This window comes from Colletotrichum jinshuiense, chromosome 5, assembly GCF_051148585.1.
Source record: "Colletotrichum jinshuiense chromosome 5, complete sequence".
Lineage (NCBI taxonomy): Eukaryota > Fungi > Ascomycota > Sordariomycetes > Glomerellales > Glomerellaceae > Colletotrichum > Colletotrichum jinshuiense.
This window is the reverse complement of record NC_139312.1, coordinates 1,787,034-1,807,907: the sequence shown is the minus strand read 5'-3', so window position 1 is coordinate 1,807,907 and position 20,874 is coordinate 1,787,034. Positions and strand designations below refer to the sequence as shown.

General features: G+C 53.0%; 6 protein-coding genes across 6 annotated transcripts; 3 read left to right on the top strand and 3 right to left on the bottom strand.

Annotated features, from left to right (window-relative positions):
- Positions 1-5,274: 5,274 nt before the first annotated feature.
- On the bottom strand, positions 5,275-6,940 carry EsH8_V_000461 (S-adenosyl-L-methionine-dependent methyltransferase; the record flags this gene model as incomplete). Its single annotated transcript, XM_083272977.1, has 10 exons — positions 5,275-5,631; positions 5,684-5,723; positions 5,777-5,811; positions 5,864-5,992; positions 6,050-6,217; positions 6,269-6,316; positions 6,427-6,486; positions 6,542-6,679; positions 6,736-6,792; positions 6,845-6,940. 10 exons carry the CDS (start codon positions 6,938-6,940, stop codon positions 5,275-5,277), a joined length of 1,128 nt encoding a protein of 375 aa, XP_083125692.1.
- A 395-nt stretch (positions 6,941-7,335) lies between these two features.
- Positions 7,336-10,170, top strand: EsH8_V_000460 (U4/U6-U5 snRNP complex subunit PRP6; the record flags this gene model as incomplete). Its single annotated transcript, XM_083272976.1, has 2 exons — positions 7,336-9,966; positions 10,024-10,170. The coding sequence occupies 2 exons, from the start codon at positions 7,336-7,338 to the stop codon at positions 10,168-10,170; spliced, it is 2,778 nt and encodes a 925-aa protein (XP_083125691.1).
- Positions 10,171-10,441: 271 nt separating this feature from the next.
- EsH8_V_000459 (uncharacterized protein) lies at positions 10,442-10,982 on the bottom strand (the record flags this gene model as incomplete). The annotated part of the gene is made up of 3 exons (XM_083272975.1): positions 10,442-10,609; positions 10,686-10,810; positions 10,871-10,982. 3 exons carry the CDS (start codon positions 10,980-10,982, stop codon positions 10,442-10,444), a joined length of 405 nt encoding a protein of 134 aa, XP_083125690.1.
- A 1,378-nt stretch (positions 10,983-12,360) lies between these two features.
- On the top strand, positions 12,361-13,817 carry EsH8_V_000458 (uncharacterized protein; the record flags this gene model as incomplete). Its single annotated transcript, XM_083272974.1, has 2 exons — positions 12,361-12,718; positions 12,781-13,817. The coding sequence occupies 2 exons, from the start codon at positions 12,361-12,363 to the stop codon at positions 13,815-13,817; spliced, it is 1,395 nt and encodes a 464-aa protein (XP_083125689.1).
- A 1,005-nt stretch (positions 13,818-14,822) lies between these two features.
- Positions 14,823-16,808, top strand: EsH8_V_000457 (uncharacterized protein; the record flags this gene model as incomplete). Its single annotated transcript, XM_083272973.1, has 1 exon — positions 14,823-16,808. One exon carries the CDS (start codon positions 14,823-14,825, stop codon positions 16,806-16,808), a length of 1,986 nt encoding a protein of 661 aa, XP_083125688.1.
- A 906-nt stretch (positions 16,809-17,714) lies between these two features.
- EsH8_V_000456 (phosphatase 2C-domain-containing protein) lies at positions 17,715-19,756 on the bottom strand (the record flags this gene model as incomplete). Its single annotated transcript, XM_083272972.1, has 7 exons — positions 17,715-18,085; positions 18,272-18,532; positions 18,593-18,799; positions 18,860-18,944; positions 19,011-19,084; positions 19,150-19,459; positions 19,721-19,756. The coding sequence occupies 7 exons, from the start codon at positions 19,754-19,756 to the stop codon at positions 17,715-17,717; spliced, it is 1,344 nt and encodes a 447-aa protein (XP_083125687.1).
- Between the last annotated feature and the right edge of the window lie 1,118 nt (positions 19,757-20,874).

Here is a 20,874-nt window from a genome sequence, read left to right as displayed (position 1 = left end):
CTTGTGGTACGTACCGCCAGGTACATTGCCATCCGAAGGAGATCCATGCACATTGATATCCCCGGTGACCGGTGGAAGGTCGGGAAGAGACCAGGTACCTGGGCACCTGCGCACCTGGAAAACGACCTTGAGCGAGGTACCTGCGGATACCTTCCACCACGGGCCTCCCTATCCTATGCGTATTTCGATGCTCTCTTCTGGAGGCGATGCTTACTTCTGGAGGCGATGCTTAGATGTTTACTATCGTCACTGAGGCGAGCAGAAGCTGATTTTTTTTCCCCAATCACGTCCGGGTTGTTTTGGATACACTATTTATATTTGCCCTGCTATGCAAGTGCTCTGTACTGCCACTTCTCGCTTGCAGGGCAACGTACTATGCAGTAGGCATGTAATACAAGTACCACCCCCATCCATCGTAGACACCTCATTCAAGCCATCCAACCGACCACGGCACAGGGGGGTGCTTTCCAAAGGAACGACACGGGTTGGAAGCAAACAATGATCCTGACAGGTCCGGTGTGAAGCACCTTGCCCTGAAATGTCAGGGCAAGGCGACAAAGAAACGTTCCGAGAACGTACAGCAATTGACACCCGAAGGGTAGGGTATAAAATAAGTCTATGAGTAAGGTACAAACGAATCAAACAAAGCAAGAACTAAGAACCAATAAACCAGAAGAAAAAAAGGTTTAAAATCCCAAAAGGAAGAAACCGACTTAGGACTGGAAGGGCTGGAAGGGCGACCGTCGTCTTTTCCTCTCCGTTCCTGTCTTCTGTTATCCTTTTTTTTTTTCGCACGAATTTTTTTTCTGCCTCTTGTCTCCTGGCCATATCCTGGCATAAAATGTTTCTGCTCTCTTTCGGTGCCTCTTTGGGGACGAAGACATGGACAGGTCTGGGAGCTTGGTGCTCAAGGCACCGCGGAAGCGTTCCTGACAGTCCGCAGCAATCAGAAGCTTCGTTCTAGGACCCATCGGTACAAGTCAGCAACAAAGCTCACCCTCACCCGATTCTGCCTTCTGGTATTCTGTGGGCGAGGGACTCAAGCCATGTGCTCGGCTCGACTTGTTATTATCCTCCAGTCCTACCGGGCGACGGTGACGGGGCTTCGTTGACGGGTCACAGTCGACGGCACCCTTGGCTATTCCTTTCACCTCTCCGCTGAGCAGAAAAACCGGAGCTCCAGAGAGGGGTCGGCACCGCGGACGAGTTCCTTCAGCAGCCAACGCGAGGAATGGACCCGACTTGCTGCAGGTCCCAGCATAGGTAGCGTCACAAAGGCGAAAAGGCGGAGGGCCCGGTGAGAGAAGGGAACACAGACAGAGGAGGGCAAAAGAAAAAGAGGGGAGTTGACAGGTCCATCAGTATCCACCTTAGGCCAGGCACGCCTCACAACGCAACGTCAACACCTCACCATTGCTAACCTCAGAGTTTGCTAGGTTCTGCCGTGTCCGGGCTACCGTCCAGGGTACGTACCTTCAGGCTAACCATGGACCAGGCGGGGGAGGAGTCCCGACGTCCTAGTAGGTACGAGGTACATGAGTACATGGATACCTTGCAGCACCGGACGTATGGCAGAACTGTACTTTCCACCCTGCGTCTTGGGCCGAATGATGAAGCCTGAAGGAGAGACCCATGCCCGGCAAAAGCCCTGAAACTACGCGGGATGCCTCAGACCGCAACTCTTTCCCGGATGCTTTTCTCCAGGGTTGATTCGTCCTCGCTGGGCTATGGATGGGAGCGGGGATTGGATGCAGCCCAAGTCCCACGCCCAAACTCACTCATACTCAATCTGGAATTTTTCTGGATGCGACTTTTTGGGGGCCCCCTCCCCCCCCCCGGCCCAGGTAAGGCAAAACCAGGACACACAGCGCAGCTGATCCCCATTCAGGAATCCACCTTGCTTTCTTTTTCCTTAACTTTCAGTTTCCTTTTGTTCTGTTGCACCGGCGGCCTGTCACCGATTCCCCCGCCGCCATCACCGCTGTTTGGGGTCGGCTTTCCTGGGACCTCGGGACGCCGCTCTTCCAATGAGAAGTCGAGCCTTCTTCCTATGCTTCTCTCCCCTGTCCCGAGAGAAGGTGAGAGACAGTGAGAGAGAGGAACATGGGCTCCAAGTATCTTGGTAATATCGCCATCGCTTACTGCCACAATTGCTTCTCGATTCTTCCATCTGATACGATATCAACGCTGCTATGGGTATGGTTTTCAGGGCCATGTCCGACAAGTGCTCTACCCAGGGACTGGTACTGCGACCTGCAATTTGGCGCATTTCCTGCTTCAAACTGTACTATTTTCAAATCTCGGATACCATGGCGCGCGAAATGGGATTCAGGGGAGTACGGCGAGACTCTTTGATTGCAGCCATCTCGCTACCCAAACCTGCCCAGCCCGAAGAAGTAGGCCAGCAGGAACACATCACAATGAAAGAGAGTCGCAAGACAAACTGCAATCATTTGCCCCGTCGGCAATGTGATCTGCCACAGACGCAATGCAGCCTGAATGCTTCGCACACTCCCGGTACAATTGCATGGGCGCCGGGACCTGAGCCCTAATTAACGGACATACTCCTGTTTCCGAGACGTCTGCCCTGGTCAACTCAGGCACAACCTACAATCTTCCACCCTGACGACGAACCATGGATCGTGGCGCCGGCCGCAACCGGAAGCTTGACCCTCCAACGGTCACGAGTTGGGATCCTTACGAAGACACTCAGTCGAGCCCCTCGTAGTCATACCTTGTCTTGTTGAGGGTCCGTTCATCCTCCAGATGACTCTTACTATTTGGACCCCTTGGTCTCGCGATTCGGCACCTCGTCGGCCATCTTGTTGTTATCTCCAAAAGTTCTAACACCCGCAGATAGAGAAACGAGCATAATCAACTCCAGTCCTTTGCCCCCAAGACGAGATGTACGAGTTAGAGTGCAAGTGTCTATTGACGACACCGCATGCCCTCGTTTATTTAGTCTCGGCCTGCCAACAAGCCCATGCCTTGTATGTAAACAGTTGCAAGTCAACCGACCAAGGTCGTCTCAAACTTCTTAACGCCGGTCTTTTTCGGGCCTCTCACAGACGGCCAAGTGGACGACGTGGCAAGCACGCGACTGGCCTGCATACCCGTGTGCACCCAAAGATGAGCTCTTATTAGGGGGTGTCATTCAAAGTTCTGGAAATCCCAAGACATATCCCAAAGCGAAGAAAGAGGAGGGGGGTAGGCGCCACCAGCCCCGGCCCCCCGACCAAACGTCACAGTAAACCCACCCGCCCACGAGGCAATTACCTGCGCTTCCCAGACGCTATCCTGATGGCACCGGCCTACCTTGCTGGAGGCATTTGCGAGACTGCGGCGGACAATCAGTCGTCATCCATTTCCCTCGACTATTTGTGCCCGGGGCAGGTGAACCCGCCCAGAAAGGCGCACTGGGATGTTACCGAGTTGTTTTGACGAATCTGCCCATTCCACTCGTAGTTTTTCTGTCCTTTACAGCGACGGTCGTGCTAGAAGAGGACCTGTCAATTTCAGAAAAGAACGTTCCTGATGCCCTCCTCGTCGACGCCTATCCCTATCCGTGTCTAGTCTCGGAGCTTGACCCCGTCGTATGATGGGCCGTGGTGGCTCCCTCGAGGGTGACAGGTCCCGTTTTCTATCCAGACCGAGGCGTTCACCGGCCGTGCTAGGCAACGAAATCCGATGAACGGTTGATCTGACAGCTGACTCTGTGCGACAAATCCACTCAACTCAAGGTGACGCTCGGTCTGTCGGCTTAATCATACACTGCATATGGAACCCTCTCCGTACGCAGAAGGAAAGGAATACCACAAGTGTGGCTCAGTCGGCGTAGGAAGAGGTACGTCTGACGTCGCTGTGTCATTACAATACCCTTCCTGGGCACTGGGAGAATTGACCGGCTGGGTGGATTTGCTGGCTCAGTAGGCAGGTCTCACACTCCCGTGCGACGGTGCTAAAGTGGTGAGTACTTTCCCAACGGGAATTCTCAGCCCGGCATACCACCATCTGCAGTCCAAGGCGCAAGAGGAAATCAGGCGCTGTCACAATGAAAAAGAACCCCCGGGTGACAAAATGTATTTCCCGTTGTTTCTTGTCTGCCCTTGGCTCGGTGATGTACCCTCCCTTACCCCCACACACAACACACCACGTCAAACCTCCCACGTCTGTACATAGTATGCTTTCCGCCCGCGCGTGATATGGAAGTCTTTCCACCGCCCCTCGTGTCAGCGCTGTCGCTGGGCGTTGATCATCTGCGCAGGAACCCGAGAGTCAATAGGTCGGGGCAGTCAAGGGTATGGACGACATGGACATGACGTGCCACCTCTCGACAGGTTGGCAGACAGACGAGGCACATCTAGCAACCCACATCGATCCAAAGTTAACCCGCCCTCCTGGAAGCGCCTGTCTGATGGGACGGGCCTTGTTCGTCTCGTCGCGATGCGCTGGCGGAAAGCCCACGCGGGTAGGCACCCTTCTGCTTATGGTCAGAGTACCTTTTGTAAGGCGCAGTGGGCGGTGGGCGGGATGTTGGATAATCTGTCAATTCTCAATAAGGGAACTGCATGCACAGAGCCACCATCTCGCTGTGGGGTGGGGAGGCGCATATTTCCAACGATTGCCAGCCTGCTTTACAACACAAGATAGTGAGGTACAGCCGGCATGCAGTATGTTGCTCTGGTTTGTAAGGCACCTCATCATGACACTTTGACTCTGCCCACTTCCCTCTCGGGTGGAATGGCCAAGCTTGTAGGTCTCTTTTCGGGGGGGTGTGACCACGCGCGCCTAGGTTCCGCCTCAGCGAGGAGAGTTGGTGGCAAGGCCTTTTATTGTTGTTGTGAAAGGCTGGTGATGGTGAATACGTCGGATCTGCTGGTTGTCGCCGTTATTGTGAGGGTATGCAAACATCATTGAAGAATAAGCGACGAGATTGATACCTTTTTCTGCTTCGATGCCTTTCTATTGAGGGTGCGATTCCATACTGGGCGGTTGCATCGCTGTCCTTCAAGGAAATGCTGCCAAACTAGTTGGCAGCCGAAAAAGAGGTATAGCCTCGGCCCTCAAGGGAGACATAAATAATCACCAAAAGAACCCAACGCAGATGAAAGGGTGCATAGGCGACCGGCAACGCAGCTTCATTGAATCTGAAAGTACAGCCCTAGAGCAACATTTTGTATCCGCAACCTGATATCCCCATCTTGTTTTTGTACGCCCAGAACGCCAGGCCGTAAATGCCGCCCACATCCAGCTCTAGTGACCTAAAATACGAAATCAAGCGAAGTGGATGCCCTCTGAATTAAGGGCGGACAGCAATTTCAGGAAATCCGTCTCATCGCACGCCCGCGCCCGCTTCTCCAACAAGTCAGTGCTCACGAGGGCGCGCTCGATCTTGGCCCGGACGAGCGCTGCGACCTTTGTTTTCTTACGCTTGCTCTTGGTCTTCTCGGGCGCATTGCTGGCGGCACCGAGTTCTTTAAAGAATTCGGGAGTGTCATCATCCATAGGCTCGGCATCATCGTCACCGCCGGCACCCGCGTCGTCATCCATTTCCATGGCATCGTCTTCGTCATCCTCCACAAGGGAATCATCAAGGGGGACATTGTTCATGGCTGCCCATGTTCGGTAGTTCTGATGTCCTTGTGAGCCCATGGCTGTTTCTACGGAGTGATCTTTGACTTACCTTCTCAAGCATTTGGAGGACTTCCTTCGTGCCGAGCCAACTGGTCCCGTCATTAGTGTTGTCATAGTTGGTAGCATACTCAAGCAATCTTACCTTGCTCGCATAGTCCTGTTCTTGCGATTGAAGCACTATCGTATTTATTAACAAGAGTATTATGTATGAAGCCGCGTGATTACTCACAATACGGAGAAGACCGTCAAACTCCTCAAAGCTGATGGTGGGACGCTCAGCTCCCTGCTTGGGTACAATGCGCACAACGCAAGAATCGACTTGCGGCGGCGGCCTGAAGTTTGCCTTCGAAACCTTCATCTATCGAGGGATATCAGTAAATAGAAAGAGACTAACATGTGAGTGTCCTTTACTCACCACGTTGGAGCATGTCGCCCAGAAGTTGGCGTTCACGCTCAATCTTCCATATAACTTGTCACCAGGCTTGGCCACTAATCTTTGGCCGAACTCGAGCTGGAACATGAGAATTGCTTGCCGAGGTGGCTTGGGCATTGCAAGCATCTTGAATACCAGGGGGGATGAGATCTAACAACGAGTTAGATATATGCGCCTGCATTGGCACTTCGAAGAACTTGCCTGGTAGGGAGTGTTCGAGATAAGGACGTCAAACGGAACCCATTCGACCTGGAGACCACCGTCAGCAGGAGTCTTCTCCATAAACCCAACGCCATTAAATGCGTGAAACTACGGCCTGTGGCCAAAGGGCTCAGTTTGAAGATCTGGGACAAGCTGACCTTGATGGCATCTCCAAGCATGACTTCGAGCTTGCGCTGTTCTGGGGTTCCTTGCACACGCTATTTACGACCCTGTCAGCCCCTGAGAATTGCCTTCGTCCGCGTAAAATCCAACCTTTGTGACTTCAGCCGCCATTCGAGGGTCGAATTCGATCGCGATAAGTTTCTTTGACTTCTCCAATATCCGCACAGTCAGGTTGCCAGTTCCGGGACCAATTTCGAGAACGGTATCCGTCGGCTTCAACTCGGCTTTCTGTAAGGGCATGCTTAGTACTCGCACTGCATTCGACACAGGACTCCAAAACGTACGTGTACGATCGCATCCGCCACACCGGGGTTTTTCAGGATATGTTGACCGACGTTCGTCTATGTACAAAGTTAGTAAATCGTTAAAAATCAGTAATGAGTTCTGGCATACGTTGAACTTGAACACATTGTTGGTCTTTTGCGAAGGTCGAGAGTAGGGGCTCGCTGAGGAGGCGGCATTCCGCTTCGCGGCGTTGGCTTTGCCCATCTTGTTTGCACGTCGCAGTATTTATTTCGGTAGCAGATATGGTACTGATTCGGGAAGATGATAATTTTCCTCAAGCGTCTGCAACAGGTTTTGGTGGCAATTGATGTCAACAGCGAACAGGACCTCGAAAACTTCGCGATGTCGAAGTCTGCGGTGAATATGGAGGGGCAGCCTTTTGGAAATTTTAGTGGACCTGACCCCACTAAAGAGCCGTGGTGACAGGGATTCCACATATCAAAAATCTTAGTACCACTTCAGCCTTGCGCATCTCCCAGCTCCTATGCAGCTGCAGCCTACTCCCGGATTCTGGATATTTCTACCAACAAAACCTTCCTTCTCCGTGCGCATTATTCCAAACTTTGCGCGAACTCCAGAAGCACAGCGCGCTCGACAAAATGTCTGGCCGCCGCGATTTCTTGAGCCAGCCGGCCCCCACAAACTACGTTGCTGGTCTTGGCAGAGGTGCCACCGGCTTCACAACGCGGTCAGATCTGGGTCCTGCTCGCGAGGGACCTACAGAGGACCAGATCAAGGAGGCCGTTGCAAAACGCGCAGCACAACTAGGCCTAGGAACCGATGGCAAGAAGCCAGACGCCGACGATAATGACGACGATGACCGATTTAAGGACCCCGATAACGAAGTTGGCCTGTTCGCTGGCGGCGTATACGACAAGGATGACGAGGAAGCCGATAGGATATGGAAAGAAGTAGACGAGAAGATGGCGAGGAGGCGACAGAAACAACGAGAAGCGCGCGAAAAAGCCGAGCGAGAGGAATACGAACGCAAGAACCCCAAGATCCAGCAGCAATTCGCCGATCTCAAGAGAGCATTATCGACAGTCACGGACGATGAATGGGCAAATCTCCCCGAGGTTGGTGATTTGACAGGAAAGAATCGTAGGAGCAAACAAACTTTGCGTCAACGGTTTTACGCCGTGCCCGACAGCGTTCTTGCTGCTGCGAGGGACTCGTCAGAGCTAGGCAGTACTGTCTCAGAAGACGGTGCTGCGTCAAGCTCAGAAGCGGCGGACGGTACGATGACGAACTTTGCCAAAATTGGAGCTGCGAGAGACAAGGTTCTCAAGTCTAGACTCGAACAAGCGTCCCAGGACGGCAGCGAATCGGTTGCTGGCAGTGCAACGAGTATCGACCCCAAGGGCTATATCACCAGCTTGAATAAGAGTTCTCTCAACGAGGCCCAAGCCCAGGTTGGCGACATCAACCGTGTGCGCGAGCTTCTGACGTCGGTAATCAAGACCAACCCAAACAATGCGCCTGGTTGGATCGCGGCAGCGCGACTAGAGGAACTGGCGGGCAAGACAGTTGCTGCGCGCAATGTGATTGCACGTGGATGTACACACTGCCCAAAGAGTGAGGACGTCTGGTTAGAGAATATTCGACTCAATGAAGGCAAGAATGCGAAGATCATTGCAGCAGATGCCATCAAGAAGAACGATCGATCTGTTCGCCTCTGGGTCGAGGCGATGAGACTCGAAAATGAGCCCAGGGCGAAGAAGAGAGTCATCAGACTTGCCTTGGATCATATACCCGAATCTGAGGCCCTCTGGAAAGAGGCGGTCAACCTTGAAGAAGATCCGGAAGATGCTCGATTGCTGCTAGCCAAGGCAACAGAGCTGATACCCCTGTCCGTCGATCTGTGGTTGGCTTTGGCAAGACTGGAGAGCCCTGAAAACGCCCAGAAGGTCCTCAACAGGGCACGAAAAGCAGTCCCCACATCGTATGAGATTTGGATTGCTGCAGCTCGGTTGCAAGAGCAGCTTGGTGAGGGAAGCAAGGTGAATGTCATGAAGCGTGCCGTAGCAGTTCTGGTCAAGGAATCTGCCATGCCCAAGCGCGAGGAGTGGATTGCCGAAGCCGAGAAGTGCGAGGACGAAGGCGCTATCATCACATGTGGAAATATCATCAGAGAAACACTGGGGTACGGTCTGGATGAAGATGACGACCGTAAGGACACCTGGATGGAGGATGCAAGGAGCAGTATCAACCGCGGCATGTACGAGACGGCACGTGCGATCTATTCTTACGCACTACGGGTCTTTGTAAACAGCAGAACGTTATGGCTGGCTGCTGCCGACTTGGAGAGAAACCACGGAACGAAGGAGTCTCTCGCTCAGGTTCTGGAGAAGGCCGTCGAGGCATGCCCCAAGAGCGAGGTGTTGTGGATGATGCTGGCCAAGGAAAAATGGCAAGCTGGAGAAGTCGACAACGCCAGGCTGGTGCTTGCGAGAGCCTTCAAATCGAACCCAGATAACGAAGACATTTGGCTTGCTGCCGTCAAACTCGAAGCGGAGAATGGAGAAACCGAGCGCGCACGCAAACTTTTGGAGGAAGCTCGGGACCAGGCACCTACGGATCGTGTGTGGATGAAGAGTGTGGTATTCGAAAGGGTGCTGGGTAATAGCGAGGCAGCGTTGGACCTTGCTCAGCGCGCTTTGCAATACTTCCCGGCCACGGCCAAGCTATGGATGCTTAAGGGTCAAATATATGAAGACCTGGGGAGGGTCGGCCAGGCCCGCGAGGCATACAGCACAGGTGTCAAGGCGGTGCCCAAATCTGTTCCCTTATGGCTCCTCTACTCCCGCCTAGAAGAGAACGCAGGCCTTGTCGTCAAGGCTCGCAGTGTTCTCGATCGGGCTCGGCTTGCCATCCCTAAATCACCAGAGTTATGGTGCGAGTCCGTCCGCATCGAGCGGCGCGCGGGCAACCTCAACCAGGCTAAGTCGCTCATGGCCAAGGCGCTTCAAGAAGTGCCCAAGAGTGGCCTCTTGTGGAGTGAACAAATTTGGCATTTGGAGCCGCGTACCCAGAGAAAACCGCGTTCATTGGAGGCAATCAAGAAAGTGGACAACGACCCGATCCTCTTCGTGGCTGTGGCCCGCATCTTCTGGGGCGAACGCAAGCTTGAAAAGGCTCAAAACTGGTTCGAAAAAGCGCTGGTGCTGGACAGCGACAACGGCGACACCTGGGCTTGGTATTACAAGTTCCTACTCCAGCATGGCACTGACGTGAGTGGCCATATTACCAACTTGAAGTTTTGTTGTCGTGAACTAACTGGTTCTCAGGAGAAACGAGCGGATGTTGTTAACAAGTGCGTTCTGAACGAACCTCGCCATGGCGAGTACTGGCAGGCTATTGCCAAACAACCCGCGAACGCTAGGAAAGGAACCGAGGAAATCTTGGTAATGGTGGCGGGAAGCTTGGAGAAATGAGAATATGTAACTTTATGTGTACTAAACAATCAATATGACGCATCGGGGTGTAGATGAGATGGCCCCAACTGTCATCAGGCGCAAGTACGGGATACCAATAGAGGTCACGCAAGACAAGACTTATAGGCGGCGAAAGTGAGTCGATGGTATTACAATTGATTCTCGTCATAAGACTCCTCCTAACCCTGAGCTAAAAACGCAGCCGATGCTCCATGTCGTCATTGATCCATGAAAAAAAAAGAAGAAACAATTACCCGTCGTATTCTGACACTCATTTTCCGCCGAACCAGCTCGAAATACCGCTCTTGGCCTTGGCGGCGCCGTCCTCGACCTTCTTGTCGAACTCGTCAACCTTTTTCAAAGCCTCAGCCTTTGCATCCTTGGCATATGCCTCAACATTGCTCTTCGTAGCAGAGAATTTCTTGTCTGCCTCAGCAACCTATTGGGACGGTCAGTTTATATCATTTTATTATTTTTTTCTCTCTCTTCTTCTCCAATGATTGGTGTGAGCATACAGCAGAATCCAACTTGGCGCCAGCCTCGTCCAGCTTGGCGCCGACCTGGGCACCTTTGTTTTGGGCGTCGACAGTACGGCCGGGGAGATGCGACTTGACCTCTGCTGAAGCCTTGTGGATATCGCCTGGTATCGCAGTGGTTAGCATTAAGTTTCGAGATCGCAAAAAGAGAGTGACGGGCATACTCTCAAACTTCTTCTCGGCGGCCTTGGGGTTGCCGCCAGCGCTGTAGAGGTAGTAACCAATGCCGCCGGCGGCAGTGAGGCCGAAGAAGACGGGCGCCTTGGACTTAGACATTGTGGTTGTCTTGTGTGGTTTGATGTGTAACGAGATGATGCTGTGTATAGCTTGAACTGTAGTTGGATAGGTTGTCGTCAAGATGGTGGACTTTGATTGATTGAAGGTAGGAAGTAACGAGGGAAGAGTATCTTCTGTCACAGGTAAGAGAAGGATGGCACGATCTATTAGTACTGCCAAATCAAGGGCGTTGCAGGTATTGCCTCATTATGTGCGGCTGCTCCTCTCCCCTTACTGGTGCATCATACCAGCCTGCCATCGCCTAGGCAAGGAACAAGTCAAGCTACGAAGCTCTAGTTTCCAGCCATGATGGTGTGAGGGCAACATGACGTAGAGCGGCATAAATGCGGGGACTAAAAGGTAGCTTCCCCCTAGCCGCTCCTGGCCGAGTACTCACTCCACTTGATCCGGAACCATAGCGTGCACAGTCCAGACGCTCCAGAAGAGACGCACCTGGTACTCCAACCTCCTGCCGGGCTGTGTAGAACCAGAGGTATCGTGAGAGTACATTTACTTCAATGAACAAACATTCAAGGTGCAAGCGACATCCACTGGACTCCAGCGTCAACTCACCCACCATAGTTCTGAGAATTAAGCTGTCATGGTTTATGGGGATTATGTTCTATAACCGCCCAATGCCTGATTTCTTTCGGCTGATTTGACATGGCGGTTGAACTATATCGTTTGTGGCAGGGGCTGCTCTAATGTGCCACTGGCGCAATAGCACCTGTCTGGGCTCACCTCTTTGGCACGTAAGCTGACGACAAGGGGGTCCGATGGGCATTGAGGAAGCTGTGTCATTACATCATCGAGGGACCTGAGGAATCGACACCTCCTGTTCTGTGGCCTGTGGAGTGCCTCAGCCAGTTGGTGTTCAGCTCTGGCCCAGGCCTTCCAACCAACGTTAGCTTTATTCCCTACTTGCATCGTACTAGCCTTGCTCAGTGTCGCCAGTTGGTCACTCCGACGCGAAGGTGGTCCAGCTCACGCTAGGTCCGAACGCGAAGTTGCTATTGACTTCCCTGAATTTCCGATCAGCCGAGTGATCGATTGCACAAGCTCATCTATTCTTCACTCTCCTTCTTCGGTCCAGTCATCCTTTTTCACCCTCCGAAGAGGCGCTCGAAGAAACTTCCATCGAGCAGTGGGCCCGGCACAATGTGCTAGTAACTCAGATCCTGTCTGTGTCCTAACATTCCAGGACGACAGCGTCACTGCCACCTCTGCGAAGCAAGATCAAGCTTGGTCTGGCTTATTCTTCCCCACTCACGCCTCCTTTTACCTCCAGGGTATCGCCTTTACTCCGGTGTTGGATCTCGAGGCTGTATTGGGACGGTGGCCTTCTGACGTGCAGCATGCGAGTCTGCGATCCGTAGACATGCCATCATTTCGAAGTTCCCGTCGGGTAACTGGCTTGAAAGACAGTGACTACGACCATGAGATCAGTCTAGTTAATCACGATGACCGCATTGCGTCCTCTAGTATTGAGACTCCTGGCGAAGCTCCCCGCACATCGACCGGGTCACGATTACTTCGGGATGAAGACCACGATGGGATTCATGGCGCAAGTCTAGACGAGGCCCACGATACAGACTGTAATGTCCATCAGGACACCAGGTCTCGGCAATCGATAGAGCAAGAACAGACACTGCAGCCGAAGACCACCAATCAAAGGTCGGCGTCGACACTAGAACCTCGAATTACAACGGCCACCGCGCCTTCAATTGAAGTCGAAGGTAAGCATTTGAACTGTCCGGTCCAGGGTTGGGATAAGTCCTAATAGCATGTTCCGACGTAGAGCCTACGCCGCACGAGGCCCCAATACCCGCACGTAACAGCAATCAAAAAGCAAGACCAGCAACGGCGGAACGAGAGACCGCCATCGATGTGTTGTGGGAGAACGAGAGAGGCTGTATATGTTGCGGCATTGCCCTTTTTTCTGGAAAGGCCCTAGGCAACCTTGACCCCTCGCCATGGACGAACCAGTTTCACAAGACAAGCCCTACGACAACGAAGACAGCACAAGTCCCTGATCCGTCATGGGAGTGGGCATGGCCCGATTGGAGAGTACATCGGGAAGAAGGCGTTGAGATGGACGAGTTTGGATGGGAGTACTCGTTCATGTTTGCCAAGAAATTCTCCTGGCATGGCCCAAGGTGGTGGAATTCCTTCGTTCGCAGGAGAGCATGGGTCCGAAAGCGAGTCAAGAAGAAGCCCGAGGACGTCTCGGAAGATCCGCATATGCTGAACTCGGATTATTTTACCGTCACGCCTGCTAATCATAGCCGCTCCTCTAGCGTGGCGGGTAGCCGTCGAGAAAGCATCAGCAAGGCCAGCATGCAAACAAGTATGGCGGAGGAGAAACCCGACATAGAAGACGTTTGGACGCTCATGGCAGTTCTCCGAGCTTCACGAATCGATCGGGAAAAGATTGAAGCAGTCGAGAACTACCTGGCACACGCCAAGGACAACCTCGAGCACTTGCAGGATGAGATGCACGACATTATGGGCATATTTGTGTTCCAGGCTTCAAGAAGACTGCTACTGAGCCGCTTGACACAGATCTATGATGATGCGGTCGCCGCGAACGGGAAGCAGGACGAGCTGGGCAACGCTGAGGACAGAAAGAAACACCTTGGCGCTGCAATCAAGCACGCCGACGAGGAAGTAAAGAGACTGTCATATTGGAGCGATGTCAAGGGCCTTGCGGAGAACGGCGAGGTCAAGCACGCCGTTGAAGAAACCGAAGGCTGGAATAAGAGCTGGCAGGGCGTTGATCAGAGCGGTCCGGCGCATGCGAATTCAGGTGCCTTGCCTGGTTCGCCCAAGAAGTAGTGAGGACGCAGAGTGGACCATTCGTTTCTTGTATACCCGGATTCATATATACAAACTTATTAGTCGTTCCATGTAATTACCTGAACGAACAGTCTTCTTCTTTTCGGCAAATTATGATTGCACTGTTCAATACACCATGTAGTGCACTCACTGTACCTGGTACTGTCAACTTGTGCGGAAAGTCGCAGCAAGCAGGGGTGGGGGACATTGGGTGGACGGGGCCGGGATCAATCGGCGCGAAGTGGAAATTTCTCCTAGCTAGCCTGCGACGTCGCTCACAGCAGTCAATGTGATCCCGACATTTCAGATGCAAAACAAATTGCGAGCCCAGCACACAATATGGGCCATTCATAGCCAATGTCCCTGGGAATCACGCTACCATGGAGAGCCCGATCCCACCGCATTGGCGTCTCTGGGATCTCTCTGATTCCCAGGGGTCCTCGAAGATGGTCTCGGGCGCCTTCGGCTCAACTGTCGCTCTCTCGTCAATGGATGCACGCAGCCTCAGATGCTGCCAAGCACAGCCGTGTTAAGGCTATCCCGTTACACACTGGGACGAAGCCAGAGAGCACAGCCGACAGAGCAAGACACGATGATATTGCGAAGGAGGCAGACAAACAGTCGGCGGCCGATGCCGTGAGCCTTCCCCTAGGAAGACGGACCGACGAGGATGGGAGAGCCGAGTGTGTCGATCGGGCTCTCGAGACACGAACGAATATACCGCAGCCGCCACCATCAAGCGAAATACCTACACCCACGAACGTCCGATCTGCAACCAGCGACGTACAGCCGTTCATGCGTAAAAGAGGAATCTCGACTATGGGGGAAATAAACCATACTTTGCGTTTAAGAAACATACAAGTCGATGCAATGGTTAAGGACGCAAGCGATAGCAAACTCAGACGATCGAAGAAGACGGAAAAGAACGTCGCACCTGGACAACAGGATTCTGTGCTAGTTGCGCAAGCCGTACAGTACAAGGCCAGGCGTGAGACACAGACAAGTATGCAGCGATCCTACCAGAGTGTATCGAGGCAGCTGCGGCTTGATGTCATCCGACAGTTCAAGAACGAACCACTCACCAACTGGCGCGCTATCTTGGAAGTTCTACGATTGTGGACTCGGCCGCTAAGGGGACCGTGGCAAGTTCATGCACGCAAGATCTCGATTGAAACAGAGCTTGCGGATAAATTGCTGCACGAAGTCGACCATACTATTTGGGATATACAGCAGAAGACAAGATGTCAAATCGAGCTTCACTGGCCAAAGGATCAAACCAAAACGACAACCCGAGATGGCGTGTACTTGCTACTCTCAGGTGATGAAGAGGCTCTGGAGCACGCAAGTGGAGAGGTTTCTCAGCTTGCGGTTCAGGTTGGCAGCAAGATAAGCATCGAAGGAGCCATCGGCAGTAAAGTCTCCGGAACCGATGCGGAAGAGCCGGCCTCAAATAGAGACGAGACAGTGTGGAATGGTTCCATAGAGGACCAACGCCCTGCCTATACGCCTGAATACACATTCAAACACCGATACGAGGAGATTCAGAAACCACAGAAATGGACGCCTCAGACATTCATGGCTTACATCACGGCCATCACGAACGCAAGACTTCCTTCGCGCCTTAAGTCTGAATTCTACGGCTCAGGGGTTGCAGCAGATGGCGCAGCCCTTGCTCTTCTCCACGCTGCCTTCGAAGACCCAGCTGCAACCAAGGCTTACTCGGTTCGCGCTTTTAAAAAGGCGTTGCAGTTCATGGAGTCGCGTGGGCATTCCTACCGTAATCATGCCCGCGATCTATTCAACATAAAGGAAAAGTTGGCGTTTCCGATGGATACTGGCGTCTTCAATATCCTTTTGGAGGGGCCTGTTAAGGTCAAGGATCTACACAACTTTGACACTTTGCTGAAGTTGATGGCCCGGCATGGCTGCCTGCCGAACGTTCAGACCTGGGCGCTGTTCCTTCAACTCATGGAAAATGAGCAGGTTCGTCGCCACATTGTCCAAATCATGCACTCACTCGGCATGCTCTTGGATCCCAGCGCCATCCGTCTTGTCGCCAAGGAACTCATCGTTTACGACGTTCACCAACTGCGAGAAAACTGGCCCGGCATTCGTGAGTTCTTCCAAAGCCAAGACGCCAAATATGGCAGGAACTGGGTTTCTAGATCCGCCATGAACAAAATCATGAACGAACTTGGGCGTTTGGGCAACTTGGCATCCTGCCGCGATCTCTTCGATATCATGGCCGAGTCATCCTCCACTTTCCCCACCACTCTAACACTCAACACCGTCCTCTACCATGCACGAACCCAGCGCAATCTGGCCCTGGCCACGGCTGTCCTGCAAAGGGCGCACCAGCACAATATCTCATTAAATGAGCAGTCGTATCATGAGTTGTTCGCTCTGGCTTTTAGGCTTCGTAAACCCAACATGATGGGCCTCGTCTGGTGGTTCGCCTGCCTTGAGGGCAAGACGACCTGGCACATGCGTAGCCGCGTCTCCAATTTGATGCGTACTGACGGAGGACAATCAAATCATAAGGATATCATGTCAAACACTACGAACGCCGCCGAGCCACCTGCTCTGCCTTCCTTCCATCAGCTAGACATGATCCCGCCGCCGCGGAATGGTGCCCGAATTGCCACTCTTTTATTTAAACGTCACGAAGGCTGGCGCCCCGAGACGCCGCTCCACCGGCTTCTGGACCAGGCATGGGAAGTTGACAACAAGATCAACCAAACTGTCAAGAAAGCCAAGCAGCAGAGGCAGGAATCATCCCAAGCCGCCGCCGACACCCCAGTTTTGCAAAAGATTACTGTCCCCGGCATACCTCTGGTTCTCCAGCGGAAAATTTGGAAGACCGACTCAGAGTGCCTTGAGCGAGTTCAGTTAGATATGACGGTCACCCATCTCGCTCCCACGGAGTGTCACCGTTTGAAAAACGATGTGTCGCCCGACGAAGACTCTCGGTCCGCCGCGGCCCAGGTTTAGAATCCACACACCTTTCAAGCACCAGAAGCCGCCTCTGTAGGCGTCCGGAGAGAGAGGGGTGGGGGTTGGTTGGACAACCGTATAGAAGACAACATGTACAACACCATCTGTTAACTAGAAAATACCCATGAATCTGTACCAACGACTTTCTGACTTGATCAAACGGGTAGACCAAGAGTTGACCGCCGACAGCTTCAGTCAGTTTCTATGAAGTGTTTCGAGTATCTGACTAACGGCCGCAGAGTTGAATGAATGAATGACGCACTATAAATTAACATATATCGGTCCTGCCACGCGCTTCTTTGATGGTGTATGAAGCAGATACCGCTTACGATCCTTACTTGCTCCTGTGGTGACCTGCGGCGCAATCTCTCGTATTTTGTTTGGCCTGTAGAAAATAGTAAACCGGTATTTGACCGTGGTCTAGGCGGCCGAGGGCATCAAAGCTGTACTTCCACCACAAAGCGACCAGTAAAACCTTTTTGGGTTGAAAGGCATGAACATGTAGACATCATAGGCCTGGCAAGATTTCAAATGACGGTGAAGTTGTAGATGGTTTATGCAAATGAATTCATGAGGAAGGCGTGTCAAACGGTATGCCCAAGAAGGCTACCGGTTACAGCACGCACAGGTGAGTCTTTGCCTCTCTTAATTTATGGCCAGCCCTCCCTTCAGCTGCCGTGACTGCTTCCCTCCCTTGTAACAAGTCCGACGACGGCCCGGACACCCAACATGATGAAGAAAACAACAGGAAACATTCAGTCATCCATCCCAACCAAGCCGTATAAAGTCTCTCGTGCCCTCTTAGTCATATGGATCCTTGTAATCCGATCCTTTCCGAGCCAGCATGCACGTCCCACGCCACATCATTCGTCAAGGTAAAGTCGATATCGCCGGCCGTTGGGTTCACTTCTCTCTGGCCTCAGTCTTAGGTGCTTCCGTTGACTCGGGAGACGCTGCTGGCTTTGACTCCTCCTTGGGCTTGTCTACCTTGCTCTCCTCTGAGTTGGTAATCGACTTATCCTCAGCATTGGCATCCTTGCTTGTTGCAGAAGAAGCCTTGGAAACCTGGCTCTCAAGGTCCTTGTCTTCCTCCGCATTGTCGAACATCTCAGTGTCGTCAGAATCGGTCAGCACCTCAGTGCCATCGCCGAGGAAGATGATGCGGCCCTTGTATCCACCGATACCGAACGGCTTGCCCTTGTTCTCCACATCAACGTCGTAGCCGCTGTCACTGTCGTCGAAGTTGTGATGAACTCCAGGACCACGGAACTCAGCTAGTTGCAATCGATGGATCAGCTCTCCTCCTTTGAAAGAAATTATGGGACACAAAACAGGCGGGTTGCAACAAAGGGGGTAAAATGGTTGTATTAAGGGGGGAACGAGATCGAGGTCTCACAACGATGCAGATGGAGGTGTTGGCGTGTGCCCAACGCTTTAGGATGATGTGGATTCAGTCGTACCGTATTCGGGAGGGGCGCAAGGTCCGTCTCCGGCAGCAACCCGTTTGGCAACCTCCTCGTACCACTCCTCCTTGGTCTTGCCCCGCAGGAGGCCGATAATGAGCATGGTCATGTTATCGCAACCAACACCGCCAGTCTCCGAGTTCGAAGCCAGGCAGTTGTCCATCATGTTCTCACAGATCTTGTCCAGTTCCTGCTTGGCCGCAATGCCTCGGCGAACGAACTCGACCACCGCCTGAGATGACTGGCAGTCCCAGATACCTTATGCTATTGTCAGCCAAATGTTCTTGTTCTTGTCCAAAGCTAGCAGTCTATGCTTACCGTCACATGCAATAACAAGGAACTCATCGTCATCGCTGATCTCGTGGGTCTCGACGTCGGGGAAGGCAGTGACAATCTGGGCCTCGGGGGAGAGCTCTGCGCTCTTCTTGAACTCGAAATCGCCAATGGCACGCGAGAGAGCAAGGTTGCCGTTGACACGACCAAAGTCGACGAAGCCACCAGCGGCTGTGATGCGGGACTTCTCGGCTAGGTGGAAGAAATGAGTCAGCGTTGAAGAGCTGCGAATGCTGGAGGTCAAGAATTTACCTTCGAGTTGGGGCTTATGGTCCTGGGACAAGGGCTTAGCTCGTCCCTTGATACCAAGAACGCTTCTCGAGTCGCCAGCGTTTGCCTAGTCATGGGACGGTCAGTAAGCAATGCTTATACATAGGGCGCAAGTGGGCGTAGGCAAACGTACAACATAGATCTTGTTGTCCGAGATCAGGCCAACACAGGCAGTGCAGCCAGAGACCTCCTCCTCGTACTTGGGGTCTGAAGCAACCAGACATTAGCTTATTGGTCCTCGACAAGTTGCAAGATCGAGAGTCCAATATTACCGTTGAGGATCGCTCGGTCCGTCGCAAGAAAGCCATCCTTCAATGCCTGCTCGTAGTTGCCCTTCTTAAAGGTCTCCTGCTTCTTGATGATGTCGTGAATGTTCTCTCCAGTGAATAAAGCCACTTTGTCACCGCCATGTCCGTCAAAGACTCCGAAGAAGGAGAGTTTCGAGGCGTGCTTCTTGGCTTCGTCGCTTCCAGGGGGGAGAAGGTCGAGGACAGTGGTGTGAGCATCCTCCATGCTTATACGCCAGCCCTGCATAGCTGACACGCCGTAGAGAAGGCGCTCATCTTCGCCCTTGGCCGAGGTCTGTGATAATGGGAGTGAGGTCAGTAGGATGCATCGCCGGGGTGCAGATACGTCATTGTGTGTAGACAGGCCAAACAAGATGCCGCAAGAGTCTTTGCCAGCTTCCTTGCCCGCGCGATTTCACGAATGAAGCACAAGACAATAAGGGACAGAGTGAGGCCAAGGCTGCGACGGAGGAGAGACCATATACAAAGAAGGGGATTCGGAGTGAGGCAGAGTGGCAGGCAGCGCGTCGGTTGAGCGCAGCAAATCGTGACATACCTTCTCGACAACGGGCTCGGAGAGAGTTTGACCCATGGTGATGGATGCAATGAGTCGGCAGCACAGCTACCGGGTTAACAGGTATCGGTCGGGCAATTTCTGGTCGATTGCAGATCGGTATGGCAGCCAGGAAGAATTTTCAAAGCGTGTCGTGCGTGCGCAAGAAGGCCGAGAAAAAAATGAGGCGAGGTGAAGGAGGTGGTGCGGTAGCAAAGGTTCTAGATCGCGCACAATCGGCAGGAAGCGGGGTATCCGAATCGCAAGGGAAATAGCAGGGGACAGGCGTCGATCCCCAAGAGCGTTGAGGGCTAGAGGGAGGGAGAGTCGGGTTCGGGGGGGAGGGATATTGCTGCGCGAAAAGAGGCAAGGTTGCGCAGAGAGGGAGGAGGGAAGAGGAAAAGGACTTGAAGTCAGTGGTAGCTCGGTGGGTGAGGTTGTGAGCAAGAAGAGTTTTCCACACAGTTGGGTGGTGAAGGTCGCGTGTGGTGTGGTGGCTCGGGGGAGTCGTTGTGCGATACGGAAGGCGCAAGCAACGTAGGAGGCCAGGCTGGGGGGCAGGAGGTTGCTCGCTGACTCTGAGGGGTACGTACCGACAACAACTAAGGCCAGGTAAGGCAAGGTCACGTAGGGAAAGGTCCAGTTTGGTACCGATGGAAGGCCAGTTGGTGACGGGACTGCGAGGGGAACTGAAAGCCGCAGGCAGTGCTGGCCCCGTTGCCGCCTCCACAGCTTGCACCAACAACAACATGGAGGAGCCACCCTACCTCACCCATCACGTCGGTTGCTTACCTAGGAAAACCTGAACTGCTCTAGGGAATCCACCGAGGGGAGCTGGCTGTCCTTGTCCAGTCAAGTCCCGCCATCTCTGCCTTGAGTCCAGGGTGAAGTGGGCGCTTGACTACCTTGCTTTACTTTACAACACTGCTTTGGGCACACACCAATCTGGTCAGAAGACAACATCCGGCGGGTTTCGCTGCTTTCCTCTCTCGCTCACCCACTCAGTCTACTCACTCGCATCGTCTTTGCCCCCAGAACCTGGCAACAAGAAGCCAGCCAATAGGACACGGGATAAAAGCCCTCGAGGGGCGATAATTGTATCGTCATACCTAAACCAGGTCAGAGACGAGACTCATATGCAAGACGAATCCAATAGG